This window comes from Leucoraja erinacea, chromosome 4, assembly GCF_028641065.1.
Source record: "Leucoraja erinacea ecotype New England chromosome 4, Leri_hhj_1, whole genome shotgun sequence".
Taxonomy (NCBI): domain Eukaryota; kingdom Metazoa; phylum Chordata; class Chondrichthyes; order Rajiformes; family Rajidae; genus Leucoraja; species Leucoraja erinaceus.
The window spans coordinates 449352-469133 of record NC_073380.1 but is presented as its reverse complement, the minus strand read 5'-3'; the positions used below and the strand labels follow the sequence as shown (position 1 = coordinate 469133).

Below are 19782 nucleotides of genomic sequence, written 5' to 3'. Positions count from 1 at the left end.
CTCCATCAATGGAGAATGCGCAGGACAGAAAGGTCAGTATGGGAAGTGAAGTTAAAGTAGTAACTGGGAGATCCAGTGGGCCTTGGTGGACCGAATGTAGTGTTCATTGTAACGGTCGCCAGGCCTATGCTTGGTCTCCCCCCCCCCCCCCCCCCCCCATCTCACCTGGAAGGATTGCTGGGATCTCTGGATCCCCTTGCAGGGGAAAGTACCTGGAGAGGGAATTCTCTGCAGAAGGCGGAAAGGGGCGGAGACGGGAAGATGTGACTAGTTGTGGGGTCACTTTGGAGGTAATGGAAATGCCGGAGAATGATGTGTCGGATGCGGAGGCTGGTGGGGTGAAAGGTGATGAACAGGGGGAATTTTATCCTTGTTGTGTCTCAGGAGAGGGGGAGCAAGAGAAGAACTCCGGGACACTGAAGAGATGTGGGTCAGGGATCCATCTGTGACAGTGAAGGGGAAACCACATACATCAAAGAATGAGGACATCTTGTCCTCGTATGGAAAACCTCATCATGGGAGCAGATGCGGCAGAGACGGACAAATTGAAAGTTGCGGATAGTATCTTGCAAGAGGCAAGGCTGGAGAAAATGGAGTCAGGATAACTGTGGGAGTCTGGAGGTTTATAATAGACGTCTCCTGTGATGGAGACCGAGAGATCAGGAAAGATCTCATCCCCTCCCACCCAAAACACCTCCCTCTCCCCCTCCGCCATTAAACGTCTGTTAACCAACTTGACCGTTCGCAACTATGTATCTCTCTTGGGCTCACAATCCATCTCCATCCGGTAAATGACCTATCAAGGAACCTCCTTGCCTGAGGTCATTTGTTGCCGGCCCTGATTGTCGTTTCCTGTTCTTTTCCCTACTCTGCCAACTACTATCAGTCTGAAGAAGGGTCCCGACCCAAAACATCAGTTGCCCATTTCTCCAGAGATGCTGCAAGATCTGCTGAATTACTCCAGCATTTTGACTGTAAACGCCTTTCTCACCAGGGACTAACTCTACAGAACGTTTTTCCTTCTATTATTTATTATGTAAAAGAATATGTGTGTTATGATTGTGTTTATAATTTGTTTGGTTGTTTTGTTGTTTGTCTTTTGCACAAAAGTCCGCGAGCATTGCCACTTTCATTTCACTGCACATCTCGTATGTGTATGTGACAAATAAACTTGACTTGACTTGACTTGACTTGTATCTATCTCTAAGAATCCTCTCCAATAGCTTGCTTACTACTGATATCAGGCTCAGCCACCTAGCTGGATTATCCCTTGTACCCTCCTCTGGGGCCGTGGCTAGTGATGATCCCTTTCAATGCCCCAAGAATCACCTATCTTGCCTCTCTCAATGACCTGGAAGAGATCCCACCGGGCTTTGAGTATTTTTTCACCTTAATATTCTTTAATGAACTCAACATCACCATTTCTTAATTGCTGCATGCCTCAGAATATTTGCATATCCCATACTAATTTACTATCCTCCATGTCCTTCTCCTTATTGAATTCCTTCAATCATTTTATACACATCAGTGGAAAAATCATTTAATCATCTAATTGTAAAAAAAACCACAAATATAATTGGCAAAATGGAAAGCAAAATGGTCCTTGATTATTTGTTTAATTTTGGTCTCACTATTTCCTCCATTACAATTTTAAAAGAAACACTAAATCTGATTGATGACTCAAAAAGTGCAACTCAACTCCAAACTATCCTTCACAGCCCATAAAATTAATCAGATGCATCGACACAGGCACTGCACCTTCTCATGGTTTAGCTGTTGGAACATGTGCAAGTGGCATTTTCCTCCCTTGGAATTATATTTTGCCTTTCCTTGCATCCTTAACTTATGAAATCCAGTGCTTAGCATACACTCAAAGCCATTTCCTTATCTAGAAAGATAACATCAGCCAGGTCTAACTTTAAGTATCCCACATTTTACCTTGGCGTCCACTTTCACTTGATTTTAAAAAAAATGTTCGTTATATTCCAGATTAATTCTTGTGTTTTCATTTTTTTAAGATGCCCCCATTTCTCACAGTGCTTTCGTTACATCTTTGAGGCAGTAGAATCTCAAGTATTCATTGCAGATTATAATTCTTTCTCTCAGGTCCTTACCAAAGGTTTCTCAAACTCTATTTCTGAAGAGGTTGCAGACAATGGGCTGACAGGACTCAGTGATGGCGAACTTTCCACACTGGAGATATAGTCTGGATCAGGAACGTAGAGATTCTGCAGAAGATAAGAGTGAATATCAAAGAACCAATTCAGCAACTTAATTATAAACCACTGTGGGATGTATACTATTCCCATGTTTTAATGAAGTACTCAAATTAGGATCCCATCATCTACTTAAACAATGTTAACACAATGTAGCTTTATGACTATTGTTTGCGTGTTTCTTGGCAGCACAATGGGCCGGGCCGTGTGGTATGATCTGTATATATGTATATATGTATATAGCGCCGCAGAATTGTGCACCTATCCCCCCCCCCCCCCCCTCTCCCCTTCTGTTTTTGTTTTTCTGTTTCTTGTTTTTTGTACTAAATTATATGTATGCACTGAGTACGAGCAGCTTTCAATTTCACTGTACATGTATAGTGACAATAAATGGCATATCGCATATCACATTAACCCAAATTAACTATTGCTACTGGCGGGAATATGCAACTGAACTTGGAATAAGGGCAGAAGAAGAGGCAAGAGTGGACATTGGACCTTTGGAAAATGACACTGGCGTAGTAGTTATGGGGAAAACAGAAATGACAGAGAAGTATGTTTTTTGTGTCAGTTTTGACAGCGGAAGATACCAGCAAGGTGCCAGAAATTCAAAAGAACCAGGGTGCAGAAGTTAGTGAACGTGCACTTCCCATGCACTTAGGAGAAGATGCATGGGAAGCTGAAAGGTCTGAAAGAGGAAAAGTTACCTGGGCCAGACGGATTACACCTCAGGGTTCTGAAAGAGGTAGCCTTCGAGATTGTGGAGATATTAATAGTGATCTTTCAAGAATCACTAAAGCTGGGAGTTGTCCAAGGAGACTGGAAAATTGCAAATGTTACTTTGTTGTTCAAGAAGGGAGCGAGGCAAATGAGGAGAAACTATAGGCTATGACCCTGACTTCAGCAGTTGGTAAGATTTTACAGTTCATTATTAAGGATGAATAGCACATGATAAATTAAGCTGAAGTCAGCATGGTTTTGTGAAAGGGAGATCTTGCCTGACAAATCTGTTGGAATTCTTTGAGGAAGTAAATAGCAGGACAGACAAAGCAGAGTCAGTGAATATTGTTTATGTGAATATTCAGATGGCCTTTGATAAGATGCTGCACCTGAGGCTGCTAAACAAAATGAGACCATTAAAGGGAAGAAACTAACAGGAATAGCAGGTTAGCAGGATGGCAGAAGACAAAGAGTGGGAATAAAAGGGCCTTTTTCTGGTTGACTTCCAGTGACTAGTCTAGTTCCACAGGGGTCGGTGTTGGGTCCGTTGCTCTTCCCGTTGTATAATAATAATTTGGGTGAGGGAATGGAAGGTTTTGTGGCCAAGTGTGCGGAGATAAATGGAGGGACGCATAGTGTAGAGAAAGCTGGGAGTCTGCAGAAGGACCTAAGCAGGTTGTGAGATTGGGCAAAGAAGTGGCAGATAGAATACAGCGCAGCAAAATGTGCAGTCATGCGAGAATAGGAATAAAGCCATAGACTATTTTCTAAATGGAGAGAGGATTCTGAAATTGGAGGTGCAAAGGGACTTGGTGCAGGATTCCCAAAAGTGGGTCAGGGATCAGAAGTGAGGAAGGCAAATGCAATGCTAGGATTTATTTCGAGAGGATGAAAATATAAAAACAGGGATGCAATTCTGAGAATTTATGAGGCACTGGTCAGATCGCATTTAGAGCATTGTGAACAGTTTTGGGCCCCAAACCTGAGGAAGGATGTGCTGGCATTAGAGAGGGTCCAGAGGAGATTAAAGAGAATGATTCCGTGGATTATTGGGTTAATGCATGATGAATGTTTGACGACACTGGGCCTGAACTCGCTGGAGTTTAGAAGGATGAGGGCGGACTTCACTGAAACTTACCAAATAGTGAATGGCCTGGATAGAATGGATGTGAAGAGGATGTTTCCACTAGGACCAGAGGGCACAGCCTCAGAATAAAAGGACGTACCTTTAGAAAGGAAATGAGGAGGAATTTCTTTAGTCAGAGGGTAGTGAATCTACGGAATTCATTGCCACAAAAGGCTCTGGAGACCACCATTGGGTATTTGTAAAGTGGATATTGACAGGTACTTGATGAGTAAGGGTATCTAAGGTTATGGGAAGAAGGTAGGAGAATGGGGTTGAGAGGGAAAGATAGATCAGCCATGATTAAATAGTGGAATACGCTCGGTGGACGGAATAATAATAATAATAATAATAAATTTTATTTATGGGCGCCTTTCAAGAGTCTCAAGGGCACCTTACAAAAATTTAGCAGGTAGAGGAAAAAAATTTAAGGGGAATGAAATAAATAGTAGAGACATGACTAGTACACAAAGTAAAGACAGAATTCAATACAAAACACAAGATGAGGCAATTAATGCACAGATGAAAAGGGACGGCACGTGGGGCTAAGGATAGGCAGAGGTGAAGAGATGGGTCTTGAGGCGGGACTGGAAGATGGTGAGGGACATGGAATTGCAGATCAGTTGGGCGAGGGAGTTCCAGAGCCTGGGAGCTGCCCTGGAGAAGGCTCTGTCCCCAAAACTGCGGAGGATGGACGTGGATGGAGAGGAGACCGGCTGATGTGGATCTGAGGGACCTTGAGGGTTGGTAGGGGGAGGGAGAGGAGGTCAGTGAGATATGTGGGGGGCCAGATGGTGGAGGGCTTTGTAGGTGAGGATCAGGATTTTGTAGTTGATCCGGTGGGAGATGGGAAGCCAGTGAAGTTGTTTGAGGACTGGAGTGATGTGATGCCAAGATTTGGTGTGGGTGATGAGTCGGGCGGCTGCGTTCTGGACCAGTTGGAGTCGGTTGATGTAGGTGGAGCTGATGCCAAGGAGAAGTGAGTTGCAATAGTCCAATCGGGAGGAGTTGAAGGCATGGATGAGTCTTTCAGCAGCGGGCGGTGTGAGAGAGGGTCTGAGTTTGGCGATGTTGCGGAGATGAAAGAAGGAGATTTTAATGACATGGCGGATGTGAGGCTCAAGAGAGAGGGTGGAATCAAAGATCATGCCAAGGTTGCGGGCCTGGGGAGATGGGGAGACAGTGGTGCCGTCGATGGTGACAGTGGGGTTATTGATTTTGCTGAGTGTGGCTTTGGAGCCTATGAGGAGGAATTCTGTCTTAGCGCTGTTGAGTTTGAGGAAGTTATGTTGCATCCAGGTTTTTATAGCTGACAAACAGGAGTTGATATGGGAGAGGGGGGGGGGGGGGTTGTGGGGGGATTTGGTGCCGAGGTAGATCTGGGTGTCATTGGGGTAACAGTGGAAGTCCAGGGTGGAGGGGCGGAGTTTCTGACCAAGGGGGAGGATGTAGATGATGAAGAGGAGGGGGCCGGGTATGGAGCCTTGGGGAACGCCTTGAGTGACAGTGGTTGTGGAGAGAGATGAAGTGGGATCTGTTGGAAAGGTAGGAACGGAGCCAGCTGAGTGCAGAGCCTTCAATGCCGAGGTCTTTGAGTCTGGTGAGCAGGATGTTATGGTTCACTGTATCGAAGGCTGCGCTCGGGTTGAGGAGGATGAGGATGTTGAGGGAACCAGTGTCAGCAGAGGTGAGGAGGTCGTTGAGGACTTTGAGGAGAGCAGTTTCTGTGCTATGGAGGGGGCGAAAGCCAGATTGGAGGGGTTCAAGTAGGTTATACGCAAGGAGGTAGGAATGAAGTTGCGACGCAACGATACGCTCCAGGGTTTTTAAAAGAAAGGGGAGGTTTGAGATTGGGCGGTAGTTAATGAGAGAGGAGGGATCAAGACCAGGTTTCTTTAAGATCGGTGTAACAGCAGCAGTTTTGAAAGCGGAGGGGACAATGGCCTAAATCTGCTTCTCTCACTTATGAACTTATAAATGTTCCCCGTCCAACTAAATATAATGACATTTTGGTTGCTGGTTGGATGCACATGATAGAAGTACATAACAATGTTCAAGGAACAAAAGGATATTTCCTTCTTCACCCTAATCACTGGCTGTATGCTCTTTATATGTTAAACATGTGAGAAATTATGTTAATCTAAGACAATGGATAAAGTAACTCTACATGTCTATAAACCATAACTAGTTGCATTATATAATTTACGCAATATCTATTAAATTTAAAAAAACAGCTTGTTTATATGATTGCAGCAAAGAGCTCATTACCTGGCCTGGAACAACAGCTCTCGAGAACAATTTATTCAGTTGCACAAGCTCATTAGGTGTCGTGTCAAATTTGAGTGCGATGCTATTCAAAGAGTCCCTCGATTCAACCTGTCAAAGAAATCAAAGTACGTCAGAAAACCAGTGGTTATTCAACGAATCATAGAAAACACAAATACAAAAGCAGGTAATTTGGCCCATCGCATCTGTGCAATGTTCTAGACTCCCAAATCTTACCTTTCAGCATTAGGACTGTAGCCCTACAGGACACAACTACAAGTGTATGTCTAGGTATTCTCTAAATGTCATTAAGAGTATAGAGAAGATTTACGAGGATGTTGCCTGGACTTGATGGCTCAAGTGAAAGGGAGAGGTTGGGCAGGCTAGGACTTTATTCCTTAGGCCGAATGACCTGTTTCCATGCTGTATGACCCTATAACAATAATATACTAATGATAATGCATCAGAGTTAAAGAAATTGGATTTGTGGTAAATAACCAAGGGCTTTGATTTTTTTTGTACAACAGAACCTCAGATTTTATTTTAATTGCAACAGGTTAAGACATTTAATGTGGGGTATTTAAGACCACATCTTCATTAAAATGACAACTTACAGGGGCAGCTGTGGTAGTGCAAGGGATGAATGTTGAGATTTTCAAAAGAACAAATAACTATTTGGCAGTATATACAGTGGAACTGTACGCTATTTTGATGGCAGTTCGGTGGATAGAACAGGTGCAACCATGCAAAATATTAATTTGTAGCGACTCATTGTCTGCAATCCAGAGTATTGGGTCTGGTGCGTCCCATAGGCGGCCTGACCTAGTGTATGAAATTCTACTACTATTAAGCCAAGTAACAAGGAAGGGCAGTGACGTGACTTTGTTGTGGGTCCCAGCACACATTGGTGTGCTAGGAAATGAAAAAGTGGATAAATTAGCAAAAGAGGCCGTTAAAAAAGATAACATAGAGGTAAACCTACAATTATCCAAATCTGAAGGAAGACACATAGTGTGGAAGAAAACAAATCAGGAATGGCAACAATACTGGGAACAGGAGACAAAGGGGAGACACCTCTATTCGCTACAAAACAGAGTGGGCATTACAGCAAGAAGAGGGGGGAACAGGAGAGAACAGGTAGTATTAGCAAGATTGAGGATAGGACACACCCACCTGAACAGCACATTAAAAATGTTGGGAAAACACCCTACTGGGATGTGTGAGGAATGCCATCAGCCGGAAACATTTCAGCATGCTCTAGTTGCATGTAGAAGATATGCAACAGAAAGAAGAGTTTTGATCAATGAAATGAAGAAAATTGGAATGACAGATATATCAGAAAAGAACATTCTAGAGTATGGAGGGGAAGGACAAGGAGTAAATTTGTTGTTTAATTTCTTGAGGGCCTCTGGCCTTATAAAAGGGATATAAAGTAAAGACATGAGGACTGTGGAGTGAAGCCAGAAGGTGGCAGCAATGCAACATTGTGGATGCCGGCTGCCGTAAAACTCCAAAGAAGAAGAAGAAGAAGAAAATGACAACTTCAGACAGAACCTTTATGATCCAGCAGGGGGAGGTGGTGAGTTCTGTCCTTGGGCAGGTTTGCTTTCTGAAATCAAGATGGGCATCTCTTCAAATCCCAAATCTTAATTGTAAAACATTATCTTTTTCATATTAACAGGTTTGATGAACATATTGGAATGTTAATTTATATGTTGATCATATCCATTAAACAATGTTAACGCCGTTATACTTGTAATGCTTCCTTGCCTACAATACTGAAAATTCCAACACTGCCATGATAAGTCTGAAACTGTAAGTGGGCCACTCACTCCTTTGTAAATATGGTGATCATCTGCACTTAGGCAGCTTATGGGCCTGTCCCACTTACGCAACCTTTTTGGTGACTGTCGGCATCCGTCATAGGTGGCCGAAAATGTTCAACATGTTGAAAATTCAGCGGCAACCAGAGAGACGCTACGACTCTTTGGGTGACTAGGAGACGACTCACGACCATACAGGCGACCCCCTGGTGACACTCAGCGACATGTTGCCAAGCGTCAGCTGTATGATGGTGAGAGCTCTTCCAGTCACCCAAAGAGTCGTAGCGTCTTTCTGGTCACTGCTGAATTTTCAACATGAAACTTTTCGGCGACCTATGACAGGTGCCGGCAGTCGCCGAAAAGGTTGCGTAAGTGGGACAGGCCTTTAGCTGTCTCAAAATACTGCAAGGAATCGAATATCATAGAAACATAGAAATTAGGTGCAGGAGTAGGCCATTCGGCCCTTCGAGCCTGCACCGCCATTCAATATGATCATGGCTGATCATCCAACTCTGTATCCCGTACCTGCCTTCTCTCCATACCCCATGATCCCCTTAGCCACACGGGCCACATCTAACTCCCTCTTAAATATAGCCAATGAACTGGCCTCAACTACCCTCTGTGGCAGAGAGTTCCAGAGATTCACCGCTCTCTGTGTGAAAAAAGTTCTTCTCATCTCGGTTTTAAAGGATTTCCCCCTTATCCTTAAGCTGTGACCCCTTGTCCTGGACTTCCCTAACATCGGGAACAATCTTCCTGCATCTAGCCTGTCCAACCCCTTAAGAATTTTGTAAGTTTCTATAAGATCCCCTCTCAATCTCCTAAATTCTAGAGAGTATAAACCAAGTCTATCCAGCCTTTCTTCATAAGACAGTCCTGACATCCCAGGAATCAGTCTGGTGAACCGTCTCTGCACTCCCTCTATGGCAATAATGTCCTTCCTCAGATTTGGAGACCAAAACTGTACGCAATACTCCAGGTGTGGTCTCACCAAGACCCTGTACAACTGCATTCAGCATGTCTGATGTGTCTATCAGTGATAAGTAACTGTTGGCAATAGAAAATAAGATATTGAAGCCCATCCTTGCACAACTACAACCTCCTGCCTTTTGCAGTAACTAAGATACAGCAGTGATATTTGCATGCATGGGTATACATGTGCCACAAGAGAGAATGCAAATTGCTATCTTTGTAAGGGTGCAAGAGTCACATGGACATGGTCAGAACAAATGTAATTCTGCATGACTGGGAAGTATATAAGCATCCCTATAAAACCTGCAGCTTCTTCTGAAATTTGCACAGGTACTTGGAAAGGGAGAGGGTGCCAAGCAAATGGATGCAGGGGTACAGATGGCAAAAGTGAAATAGCTGCCAGCCATGCGAGATGTAAATAAATAAAACGGCAGTTGACTGCACCTGGAGTGCTGTGCTCTGGTATAGACGCTGTCCGCCAGGCCCAAATGCAAATGCAGTGCGGGACAGAGAACAAAGTAGACACCAAAACTGGAGGAGACTGGACGTTGATAGCACAGACCATCGACCAGGGTTGATTTCTTTGGAACACAGAAGACTGCGAGGAAAATTTAGTGGGCGAAATGTATCAGAAGCCCAGACAAGTCAAGTAGTGGAGTTATTAACCTGAGCAAGGAGGTGAGTAACTGAGTGATGAGATTGGTAATAGGCGAGAGGGAGCTGAGTAATAAGTTATTTAATTGAAAAAATGCTGGCTCAATGCCTTAAAAATCCGCAACTAGTCAAGGAAGCATCTGGACGAGCACAAAGTGCTTTGAGTTATGTACCAGGAGCAGGGAAGCAGGATTGCCCCACATCCCAGTGTTGCATTGTGATCTGCTCGACCACTTTCTGTGCTGCAAATTTCTAGATTTCTACAAAGTGTGTCATTCGATAAGTGGCCGCAAGGTTGGCAAATGGAAAGAATTGCTGCCATGATGGTATTTACCCTCGGAGAAGATTGAGGAGATTCATTCAAGAATCAGTAGCTGATATGCATGAAGACTAAAGGGGTTGGACACCTAATCTCAAGCAGCATTCACACATGTGGAAATGGATCACCGTGAGGACAATGAGGACTATTTGGCAATCAGTCAAGTGTCACCAGAGGCTGCGTACTGCGCTGGAGTAAACCAAGCTCCTGTGTTTGGGTGAAAGATTTTTTACCTGCTAATCATTAATAATTCATGTCGTGCTGCAGTTGATGTGTGCTTGAGAGTGACTAAAGGCTCACGAGCAGCCCTAAAGTATAGTAATCTCATAAACAAACCAGCAAGCACATGAGTGAGATCAGAATGTCTGCACGGCAAAACCCCAATGCTGACAGCCTGGAGACAAATCTTGTTTCCTTGAGTTGCTCGGCAAATCCGGAACAAAGAAGGACCCAGCATGGAGGGACCAACATGGGGGAGGGGAGAGAGCAAAGGGGGAACTTGCGCAAGGAGGGGAAAGGGGGGGGGGGGAAGCGTTTGTAACTTTGTAAGCGCCCTCTATGGGCAACTATTTGCATACCATGTGACAATAAAGTATTCAATTCAATTCAAGTCAATTAGCTTCCTTTGACCAACCTGAAGCAGGGAGCCTGCAGCTGACATTTGTACATGCAGGAAAAGACACAGTATGAGAGAGACACTGCTTGCCGAAGATTCTAGTGCATTTGGCAGACTGCACAATCTCAATTTAAAGAAGCCTTTCCTGATCTTCCTTAAGCTCCTTGTGGTGTCGGTGTTCTCATTATGGCTGTCTTCTGCTGCATCATTTGGAGTTCCCAGAGACCACGAGGTGGCTATCAACTTGAATGACTGCATAACACATATTAACCATGAGGACATTCCCATGATGGTTGTGCAGCAGCTGCACACTGGGAGAATGGAATCGTCTGCTATGAAAGCATAGCTCAATGTTATGAAGAACCACTGAAAGAAACAACATTGTAGAGTTTGTATGCCAATACGTTTGGGAAACCTGTAAATCTTCATGTCTAGTTGGCCTAATCCTGTTGTCCGAGGGAAAGGTATGGAAAATCTTCTCTCCTTGATTATGAATCATCAGTGACCTCCCATTGCAGCTGGCTGAGACCTGAAACGAGCTTGAGGTTTGGAAGTAACCAGGATTGATCTGCACGAGTAGCTCCAGTGAATGAGTGCTCAATGTTACAGTGGGTCGGCAAAGGTCACACATCTCATGAGAGCTGTCTTGTCGCCTGCGTGTACATTCCTCCGCAGAGTTGTCCAGATACGAGGGTAGTGTCCTTAAAACTTTGGGTAAACGATAATTTTAATGATGAGTTCTTTCATATCTCCTCCCTTATGGTCCCCATGGCTACCAACCACTGTGGTCTGCAAGAATCCACTTCCTCATTGTCCAACAGGACAAGCAGCAGTGAAAGTGCAAGGAAGGCTCAGTGCTGTTTGCAGGCAATCTGTACATAAGCACTCCATTGCAGAGTGCACACTGACCTACATATGACAGCATTAGAGGCAGCTCCAAATAGAGCAATCTCATCGGCCCCATCCTCCCTCTAATTTCCTAATAACCCTGCAATTTATTCCCTCTATCATCCCATTAATTCCCCTTTGATTCTCTTAACGAAATGATAAGTGTTTGATGGCTCTGGGCCTGTACTCGCTGGAGGTTAGAAGGATGAGGGGAGACCCCATTGACACTTACCGATTAGTGAAAGGCCTAGATAGAGTGGATGTGGAGAGGATGTTTCCACTAGTGGGAGAGTCTAGGGCCAGAGGGCACATCCTCAGAATAAAAGGACATACCTTTAGAAAGCAGAGGATGGGGAATTTCTTTAGTCAGAGTTTGGTGAATCTGTCTAATTCATTGTCTAGTCTTTGGTTATTTTTAAAGTGAAGATTGACAGGTTCATGATTAATAAGAATATTATAGATTACGGGGAGAAGGCAGGAGAATGTTGAGAGAGAAAGATTGATGTCAAATCTGCAGTATGGTGTACAATTTTGGTCGCCCAATTATAGGAAGGATGTCAACAAAATAGAGAGAGTACAGAGGAGATTTACTCGAATGTTGCCTGGGTTTCAACAACTAAGTTACAGAGAAAGGTTGAATAAGTTAGGTCTTTATTCTCTGGAGCGCAGAAGGTTAAGGGGGGACGTGATAGAGGTCATTAAAATGATGAGATGGATAGACAGAGTTGATGTGGACAAGCTTTTCCCTTTGAGAATAGGGAAGATTCAAACAAGAGGACATGACTTCAGAATTAAGGGACAGAAGTTTAGGGGTAACATGAGGGGGAACTTCTTTACTCAGAGAGTGGTAGTGGTGTGGAATGAGCTTCCAGTGGAAGTGGTGGAGGCAGGTTCGTTGGTATCATTTAAAAATAAATTGGATAGGCATATGGATGAGAAGGGAATGGAGGGTTATGGTATGAGTGCAGGCAGGTGGGACTAAGGGAAAAAAAGTTGTTCGGCATGGACTTGTAGGGCCGAGATGGCCTGTTTCCGTGCTGTAATTGTTATATGTTATATGTTATATGTCATGATTGAATGGCGGAGTGGACTTGACTCGATGGGTTGAATGATCTAAATCTACTCCTCTTATTGACAAACTTACTACTTACCTCAACAAGGGATGTTTTACAGTAGCCAATGAATCTACCATCACATCTTTAATGTGTGGGAAGAGACGGGAACACCTGGAAGGAAACCCATGCAGTCACAGGGAGAACGTGCACACTCCAAACAGACAGTCCTCGAGATCAGGATCCAGTGCTGAAGCCGAGAGGCCTCAACATCAATGGCTATGGAGCAGCCTGGCACAGTTCCAGGGAAGATTTGTCATTGGTGGCTTTGTAAATAATGTTTATTCAGAGTCATAGACGTATACAGAACAGACTCTTCAGCCTAACTCATTCCTGCCAATCATGTTATCTACCCAAGCTTGCATTTGACCTATGCCCCTCTAAACCTTTTCTAACCATGCACCTGCCTAAATATCTGTGTAACTGTACAAGCCTTTGCAGCTTCAGTTGGCAGCTCATTCCATGTACCCAAAACACTCCATTTGAAAAAGATGTCCCTCAGGTCTCTATTACATATTGCCACTCTCATCTCAATTCTGTACCCTTTAGTTTTACATCCCCTGCCCTTGGAAAAAGACTGTGACAATATTTACACCCTTCGTGATTTTATACATCTCTCTAATGTCAACCCTCAATCTACTGCGCTCCAGGCAAATAAGCCCCATCAATTTCTTCCTTACAATTCAAACCTTCTGTAACATTCTGTAAATTTGATCTGCATCCTTTCCAGTTGAATGACATCCTTCCTGCAGCAGGGCAACCGGAATTGCACAAAGTACTCCAAAGCGTGTTCTTGTCTGACTTGTACAGTGGTAACACAATGTCCCAATTCCTATATTCACTGATGGAGACAAGCAGACCATCGTCAACATGAGTTGGCACATCAAGAGGACTATATCTCTAAAGAAGGGTCTCAACGCAAAATGTCACCTATTCCTTTTCTCCATAGATGCTGCCTGACCTGCTGAATTACTCCAGCTTTTTGTATCTATATATCTACACCCTCAGGTTTCTCTGTTCTGTAACACTATCCAGGATCCTGCCATTTACGGTGCAAGACATTCCCTGGTTTTAACTTATCAAAGAGCAATTACCTCAAGTTAAATTCCATCTGGCATTTTTTGCCCAACTTCCGCAGTTCATCCACATCCTAATGCAACATTAAATAACGATATTCACAGTTCACTATTGCACAATGTTGGCATTATCCACAAACCTATTAACGATGTTAATGACATTATTATCCAAATTACTAATATCGATGACAAACACCAGTGGACCCCACATAGATCCCTACATCACACCACTGGATACAAGCCTCCAAATTCTCGGCACAAAAAAAACAGAATACCCTCCATTACCACCCTCTGACTCCCTCCACCAAGCCAATTTAGTATCCAATTGGCAAGCTCACCCTGGATTCCATGTGGTCTAATCTTCTGGACTCGCCAACCGAGCGGGGTGTTGTCAGAGGCCTTGCTAAAGACTACATAGACAACATCCACTGCCCCTGTCTTCATCAATGCGGCATAAGGACAGCACAGTGGCACAGCTGGCAGAGCTTCTGCTTCACAGCGCCAGAGACCCAGGTTCGATTCTGACCTCGGGTGCTGTTTGTGTGGCATTTGCACATTCTCCCTGTGGTGGAAGGGTTTGGATTTCCGCCGGGTGCTCCGGTTTCCTTCCACATCCCAAAGACGTACACGTATTGTAGATTAATTGGCCTCTGTAAATTGCCCCCCAGTGTGTAGGAAGTAAATGAGAACTGTATAAGAGGGATAATGTAGAATCAGTGTGAGTGGGTGATCAATGGTTAGCAATGGGTCGAAGGACCTGTTTTTATGCCGTACCTCTAAACTCTAAGTACTATTCATTTGAAAAAAATCTCAATCAAATTAGAAACAATTGAGCAAATGTGGTTAGATTCTACTACCGCAGAGGGCCAGAAACCAGCATTGATCACAGCATCAGGTGAACGTTTCATGTTGGCAGGACATTTCCACCAACTGAACCCCACAACAAACATGGAGATTTAACTTCTTGCTAGACAGAGATCAGCCTGGAAAGAGTCACAATTTTGTTCAACTCCACATTTAACCATGTTTTCAACCGTAGTGATAATCTTATGGGGAAAAAACAACAAGTTGCTTCCAGAGGGGTGGGGGATCGATGGGTGTCTGGGTTGTTGATAGGGTAGATGCTGAGAGTAGGAACCCTCATGCAGGAGTCCAGAACCAGGGGACATTGTTTTAGAAGAGTTATTCACTTAAGATGGGGATGAAGAATCTCGAAGTGGACAGACAGTATTTCTTTGGAATTCTCTTTTCCAAAGTAATGGAGGCTGACTTATTAAATGTTTTTCAAAATCGAAACATTCTTTTGGAATTGTAGAGAAATCAAAGGTAGACAAAAAAGCTGAAGAAACTCAGCGGGTGAGGCAGCATTTATTGAGCTAAGGGATACGCGACGTTTCGGGTCAAGACCCTTCTTCAGACTGATGTTGGGGGGGGCGGGAAAAAGAAAGGAAGAGGTGAAGACTATAGGCTGAGGGAGAACTGGGAAGGGAAGGGGAGGGGAAGGAGGGAGAAAGTCAAGTCAAGTTTATTTGTCACATACACATACGAGATGTGCAGTGAAATGAAAGTGGCAATGCTCGCGGACTTTTGTGCAAAAGACAAACAACAAGCAAGGACTACCTGAAATTGGAGAAGTCAATGTTCATACTGCTGGGGTGTAAACTACCCAAACAAAATATGAGGTGCTTCTCCTCCAATTTACGGTGGGCCTCACTCTGGCCATCGAGGAGGCCCAGGACAGAAAGGTTGGATTTGGAATGAAAATGGGAGGGGGAGTTGAAGTGCCACCGGGAGATCAGGTTGGTTGTTGTCTTTCTCTTCCTTCGATTTTTCCAGCATCTGCAGTTCTTTCTTAAACAGAGAAATCAAGGAATGTGGCAACAGCAGAGCAACCAAGGCGGAGGCCACGATGAGACCATGTTGAATGGCAGAGCAGTCTTGAGGAGACAAGTGGGCTACTCGTGCTACTTCCATTGTTGTTGTCCTCTTCAAAAGAATGACTCCTTTAGCTGAGAGAGCAGGCAAGGCCTTTGTTATCAGAGTCTTCAAATCATCTGAAAAAACTTTTTCAGCAGTGCAGCTTTTCCCCCCCCAGAGTGGAATATTAAACCAGATTTCTGGCATAGAATTCCAAGCGGGAATCTCCCAACTTGGAATGCCCCAAACCGAGCTTCAGCTGATAAAATTGAATAAATGATGAAATGAAGATTAATGGCAGGAAAACCTGTATATCTGGCTCTATCCCCCAAGCCAATGACAAAGAAAATAAGTATTGGAATTATATTAGAATGCTAGTCATTAAATGGAGTTTAAGGTGAGCAAAATTAGAGGGGGGAGAGAACCCAACTCATTGCAGAGTCTCTCACAAACGCAACGCAGCATTGCAGCACACTGATTGCAGTTGCTTTTAGAATATCTACCTATGCTTGCTTCAAATTCAACTTTTTCTGCAATACAAATTTTCAAAGTCATAAAAATCTTTATTCCCAATCCTCTGTTTTTTCTTTACGATGTAAAGTCCCATGGCTTTATATTAGAGCGCAAAACGCAATCCGATTATCACAACAGCAGCAGCAGACTCGCAGCCATCAGCAAATGACATGGAAACAATCTAGCAGCAGAACCAATCAGTGAAAAGAAAGCAATGATACAAAAGAAATTTACTACTATATGAATACTTTTTGGAATTTCAGAAAAGGATGTCCAGACATCCAGGTTCTGATCACCTCCTATCCCGAGCCTGATACTCTGAGCAAGGCCCAATTTAATAATGGACTGCATTATGCAAGGCCAAGACAGGTTGCTGGTAGGTGAGAGAGAGGGTGAGAGAGAGACACACAGAGAGAGACAGTCAGAGAGAGACTCAGAGAGAGAGAGAGAGAGAGAGAGAGAAAGAGAAAGAGAGAGAGAGAAAGAGAGAAGAGAGAGGGAGAGAGAGAGGGAGAGAGAGAGAGAGAGAGAAAGAGAGAGAGAGACAGAGAGAGAGAGAGAGAGAGAGAGAGAGAGAGAGAGAGAGAGACAGAGAGAGAGACAGAGACAGAGAGAGGCAGAGAGAGAGGAGAGAGAGAGAGGAGAGAGAGAGAGAGAGAGAGAGAGAGAGAGAGAGAGAGAGAGACAGAGAGAGAGAGAGAGAGAGAGAGAGAGAGAGAGAGAGAGAGAGAGAGACAGAGAGAGAGAGAGAGAGAGAGAGAGAGGGAGAGAGACAGAGAGAGAGAGAGAGAGAGAGAGAGAGAGAGAGAGAGAGAGAGAGAGAGAGAGAGAGAGAGAGAGAGAGAGAGAGAGACAGGGAGAGACAGGGAGAGACAGAGAGAGAGAGGGAGAGAGACAGAGAGAGACAGAGAGAGAGACAGAGAGAGAGAGAGAGAGAGAGAGAGAGACAGAGAGAGACAGAGAGAGACAGGGAGAGACAGGGAGAGAGAGGGAGAGAGAGAGAGAGAGAGAGAGACAGAGAGAGAGAGAGAGAGAGAGAGAGAGAGAGAGAGAGAGAGAGAGAGAGAGACAGAGAGAGAGAGAGGGGAGAGTGTCAGTGAGGCAACCCCTGATTTTAAAGAACTAGATGATACATCAAAACTAAGAATAATCCTTGGCGAAGGAAATACGGCACATCTTGGTGCACAATACGTAACAGCATGCCATAGCCTGAGAGACGGTGAATGACCAACATGCACATATGTACGCACACACTAATTGACATTAACTGACACTATGAAATTAATATTGAATTGTTAAACTTGCTATTGTGTTGTACTGCTTACAGCTGCAAGAACGTGTAGCATCAATAAAGGGCTATAGGTCTATTGCGAGTTTATGTACAGGGACATATCTATCCATGCACTGTATACTTGTATTTATACTTATGCATTTTAAATATGTATGTCATGTTTTATACTTTGGCAATATAACGATGTATTTTATCATGCCAATAAAGTTTTTTAATTGAAATTGAAATTGAATTGAGAGACAGAGAGAGGCAGAGGGAGACAGAGAGAGGGAGACAGAGACGGAGAGGGAGACTGAGAGGGAGACTGAGAGGGAGACTGAGAGGGAGGCTGAGAGGGAGAGAGGGGAGAGAGAGAGAGAGGGGGGAGAGAGAGGGGGGGAGAGAGAGAGGGGGGAGAGAGAGAGGGGAGAGAGAGAGAGGAGAGAGAGGGGGGTAGAGAGAGAGAGAGAGAGAGGGGAGGAGAGAGAGGAGGGGGGAGAGAGAAGAGGAGAGAGAGAGAGAGGGGTAAGAGACAGAGAGGAGGGGTGAGAGAGAGAGGAGGAGGGGGTGAGAGAGAGAGGGAGAAAGAGGGTAGGGTGAGAGCGAGGGGGAGCGAGAGCCAGGGGGGGCGAGAGAGGGGGGGAAAGGGGGGGTGAGAGAGAGGGGGGGGGGGGGGTAGGAGGGTGAGGTGGTGGGAGAGAGAGGGAGGTGAGAGAGAGAGAGAGAGAAGCTAAAGAGAGAGAGAAGTGAGAGAGGGGGAAGCACGGACAGGGAGAAGAAGAACTAAAACAATTAATGGTTAATGCATCTCTTCAATTTTAAAAAGAACCATGAAGGCGAGTTGCACCCTGCACAACGAGCTGGTTTCACTCACCGTGTATTCAATCGTCCCTTTGGGCTTCTGTGAAGACATCCACCGGGTGTCTTTCCTCTCCTGGTGCTTTTTCTGGCTGGTATCTGCAAACAGGCGAGGTAAGGTGCGTATTAGTTCCATGCTTGCACTTCCCCAGGCTGGTCACAAGGCTCTCGAGCCCAGCTTTGCCGAGGGACCAGCTCATTTATCTGCACACTCACTCTCAAAAGCGCCGCCTCTAATTTCATAATAATTATAATAAATTGACACTTTTTTTCTTCCAGCCTCTAGCTCACTGGACCCGGTTAGATTGATCACAAGACATTCCAAAAAAAATGCATGTGCATCAGCATTCAAGGAGCTTGATCAATGCTGAAGATAGCTACACGCATCCAAAGGAGTTTGCCTTCATTACAAATGCACAATTCATTTGAATCCATTGGCTTTCCGCAAGCTGTTTTTTTTCAACAGGAGGGACGCATTCCAATGCTTAACCCCTACACCACTAAACTTCAATCTGTCTGTGATGCGCTTGGACTCTTCTGCATGATGACACATAGGATGGGTTTTTTTTTTAAACAGCTGTGGTGGCCCATTTCCTATTTGTAATTTGAGATTGCATCATGCACAGCTTTAAACAAGGTTGACATTTCAATGTCATTACACATATTGACAAGCTGGCGACAGAGAAAGAGAGAAAGAGAGAAAATAAAGAGGTGAAAATACCTCAACTAATAAAATACTTAAGTTACAGTTTGTTCACAAATCTGTCTAACAATTGTGAATATGATGGAATGTCTGCCATTTTTGACAGCACTATTGTGAGGATAAATGGTTGCACACATCATTAACCCTGATGATCAAATTCAAGAGTCAAGAGAATCGAGAATGTTTAATTGTCATATGTACAGAAAACAGAACAAATGATATTCGTACTTGCAGCAGCATAACAGGTCTGCAAACGCAATACACACTGATTGCATGTTATAAACAAAAAAAAATCAATTAATAATATGTATAAAATCATATGTATAAACTCATTTGCAGGATAAATTACTAAAAATGTAATTATTGTGGCCTTGTCAAACATAACGGTTAGCACTACACGCTACCAATCCCAGCTGTGGAGACACTGGTATCGTTGTCAGACATTGATCATTCTTTTATTCTGGATTTTAATTCATGTATTGTTTTTTTTTAATATATAATTTATGATGCTTTTATAAATGATATACTAAGATTTTAAATGTACTTTAAGATATTTTTTAATATGCAATGCATTTTTATGTAATGTTGTAATCCGAAATAAAAGTTTATTATTATTATTATTATTATTATTATTATTATTAATAACCCAACACAAGTGCAAAAAAAAAAAGAGCTCTGAGCGCAACCAGAGAGAGTCGACGAAGTTCAGTAGTCAAGAGTGTTTTATTGTCATGTGT

At 43.9% G+C, this 19782-nt stretch overlaps 1 protein-coding gene across 1 annotated transcript in view; it reads right to left on the bottom strand.

Annotated features, from left to right (window-relative positions):
* Positions 1–18547, bottom strand: part of LOC129696081 (oxidation resistance protein 1-like) — a 147361-nt gene extending 128814 nt beyond the window's left edge. The window contains exons 1-3 of the mRNA XM_055633489.1: positions 18359–18547; positions 6328–6435; positions 2115–2228 (exon numbers count right to left, since the gene is read on the bottom strand). Of these exons, the coding sequence (XP_055489464.1) occupies positions 2115–2228; positions 6328–6435; positions 18359–18478 (342 nt within the window). The 5' untranslated portion in view covers positions 18479–18547. The remainder of the gene's footprint in view (positions 1–2114; positions 2229–6327; positions 6436–18358) is intronic.
* Between the last annotated feature and the right edge of the window lie 1235 nt (positions 18548–19782).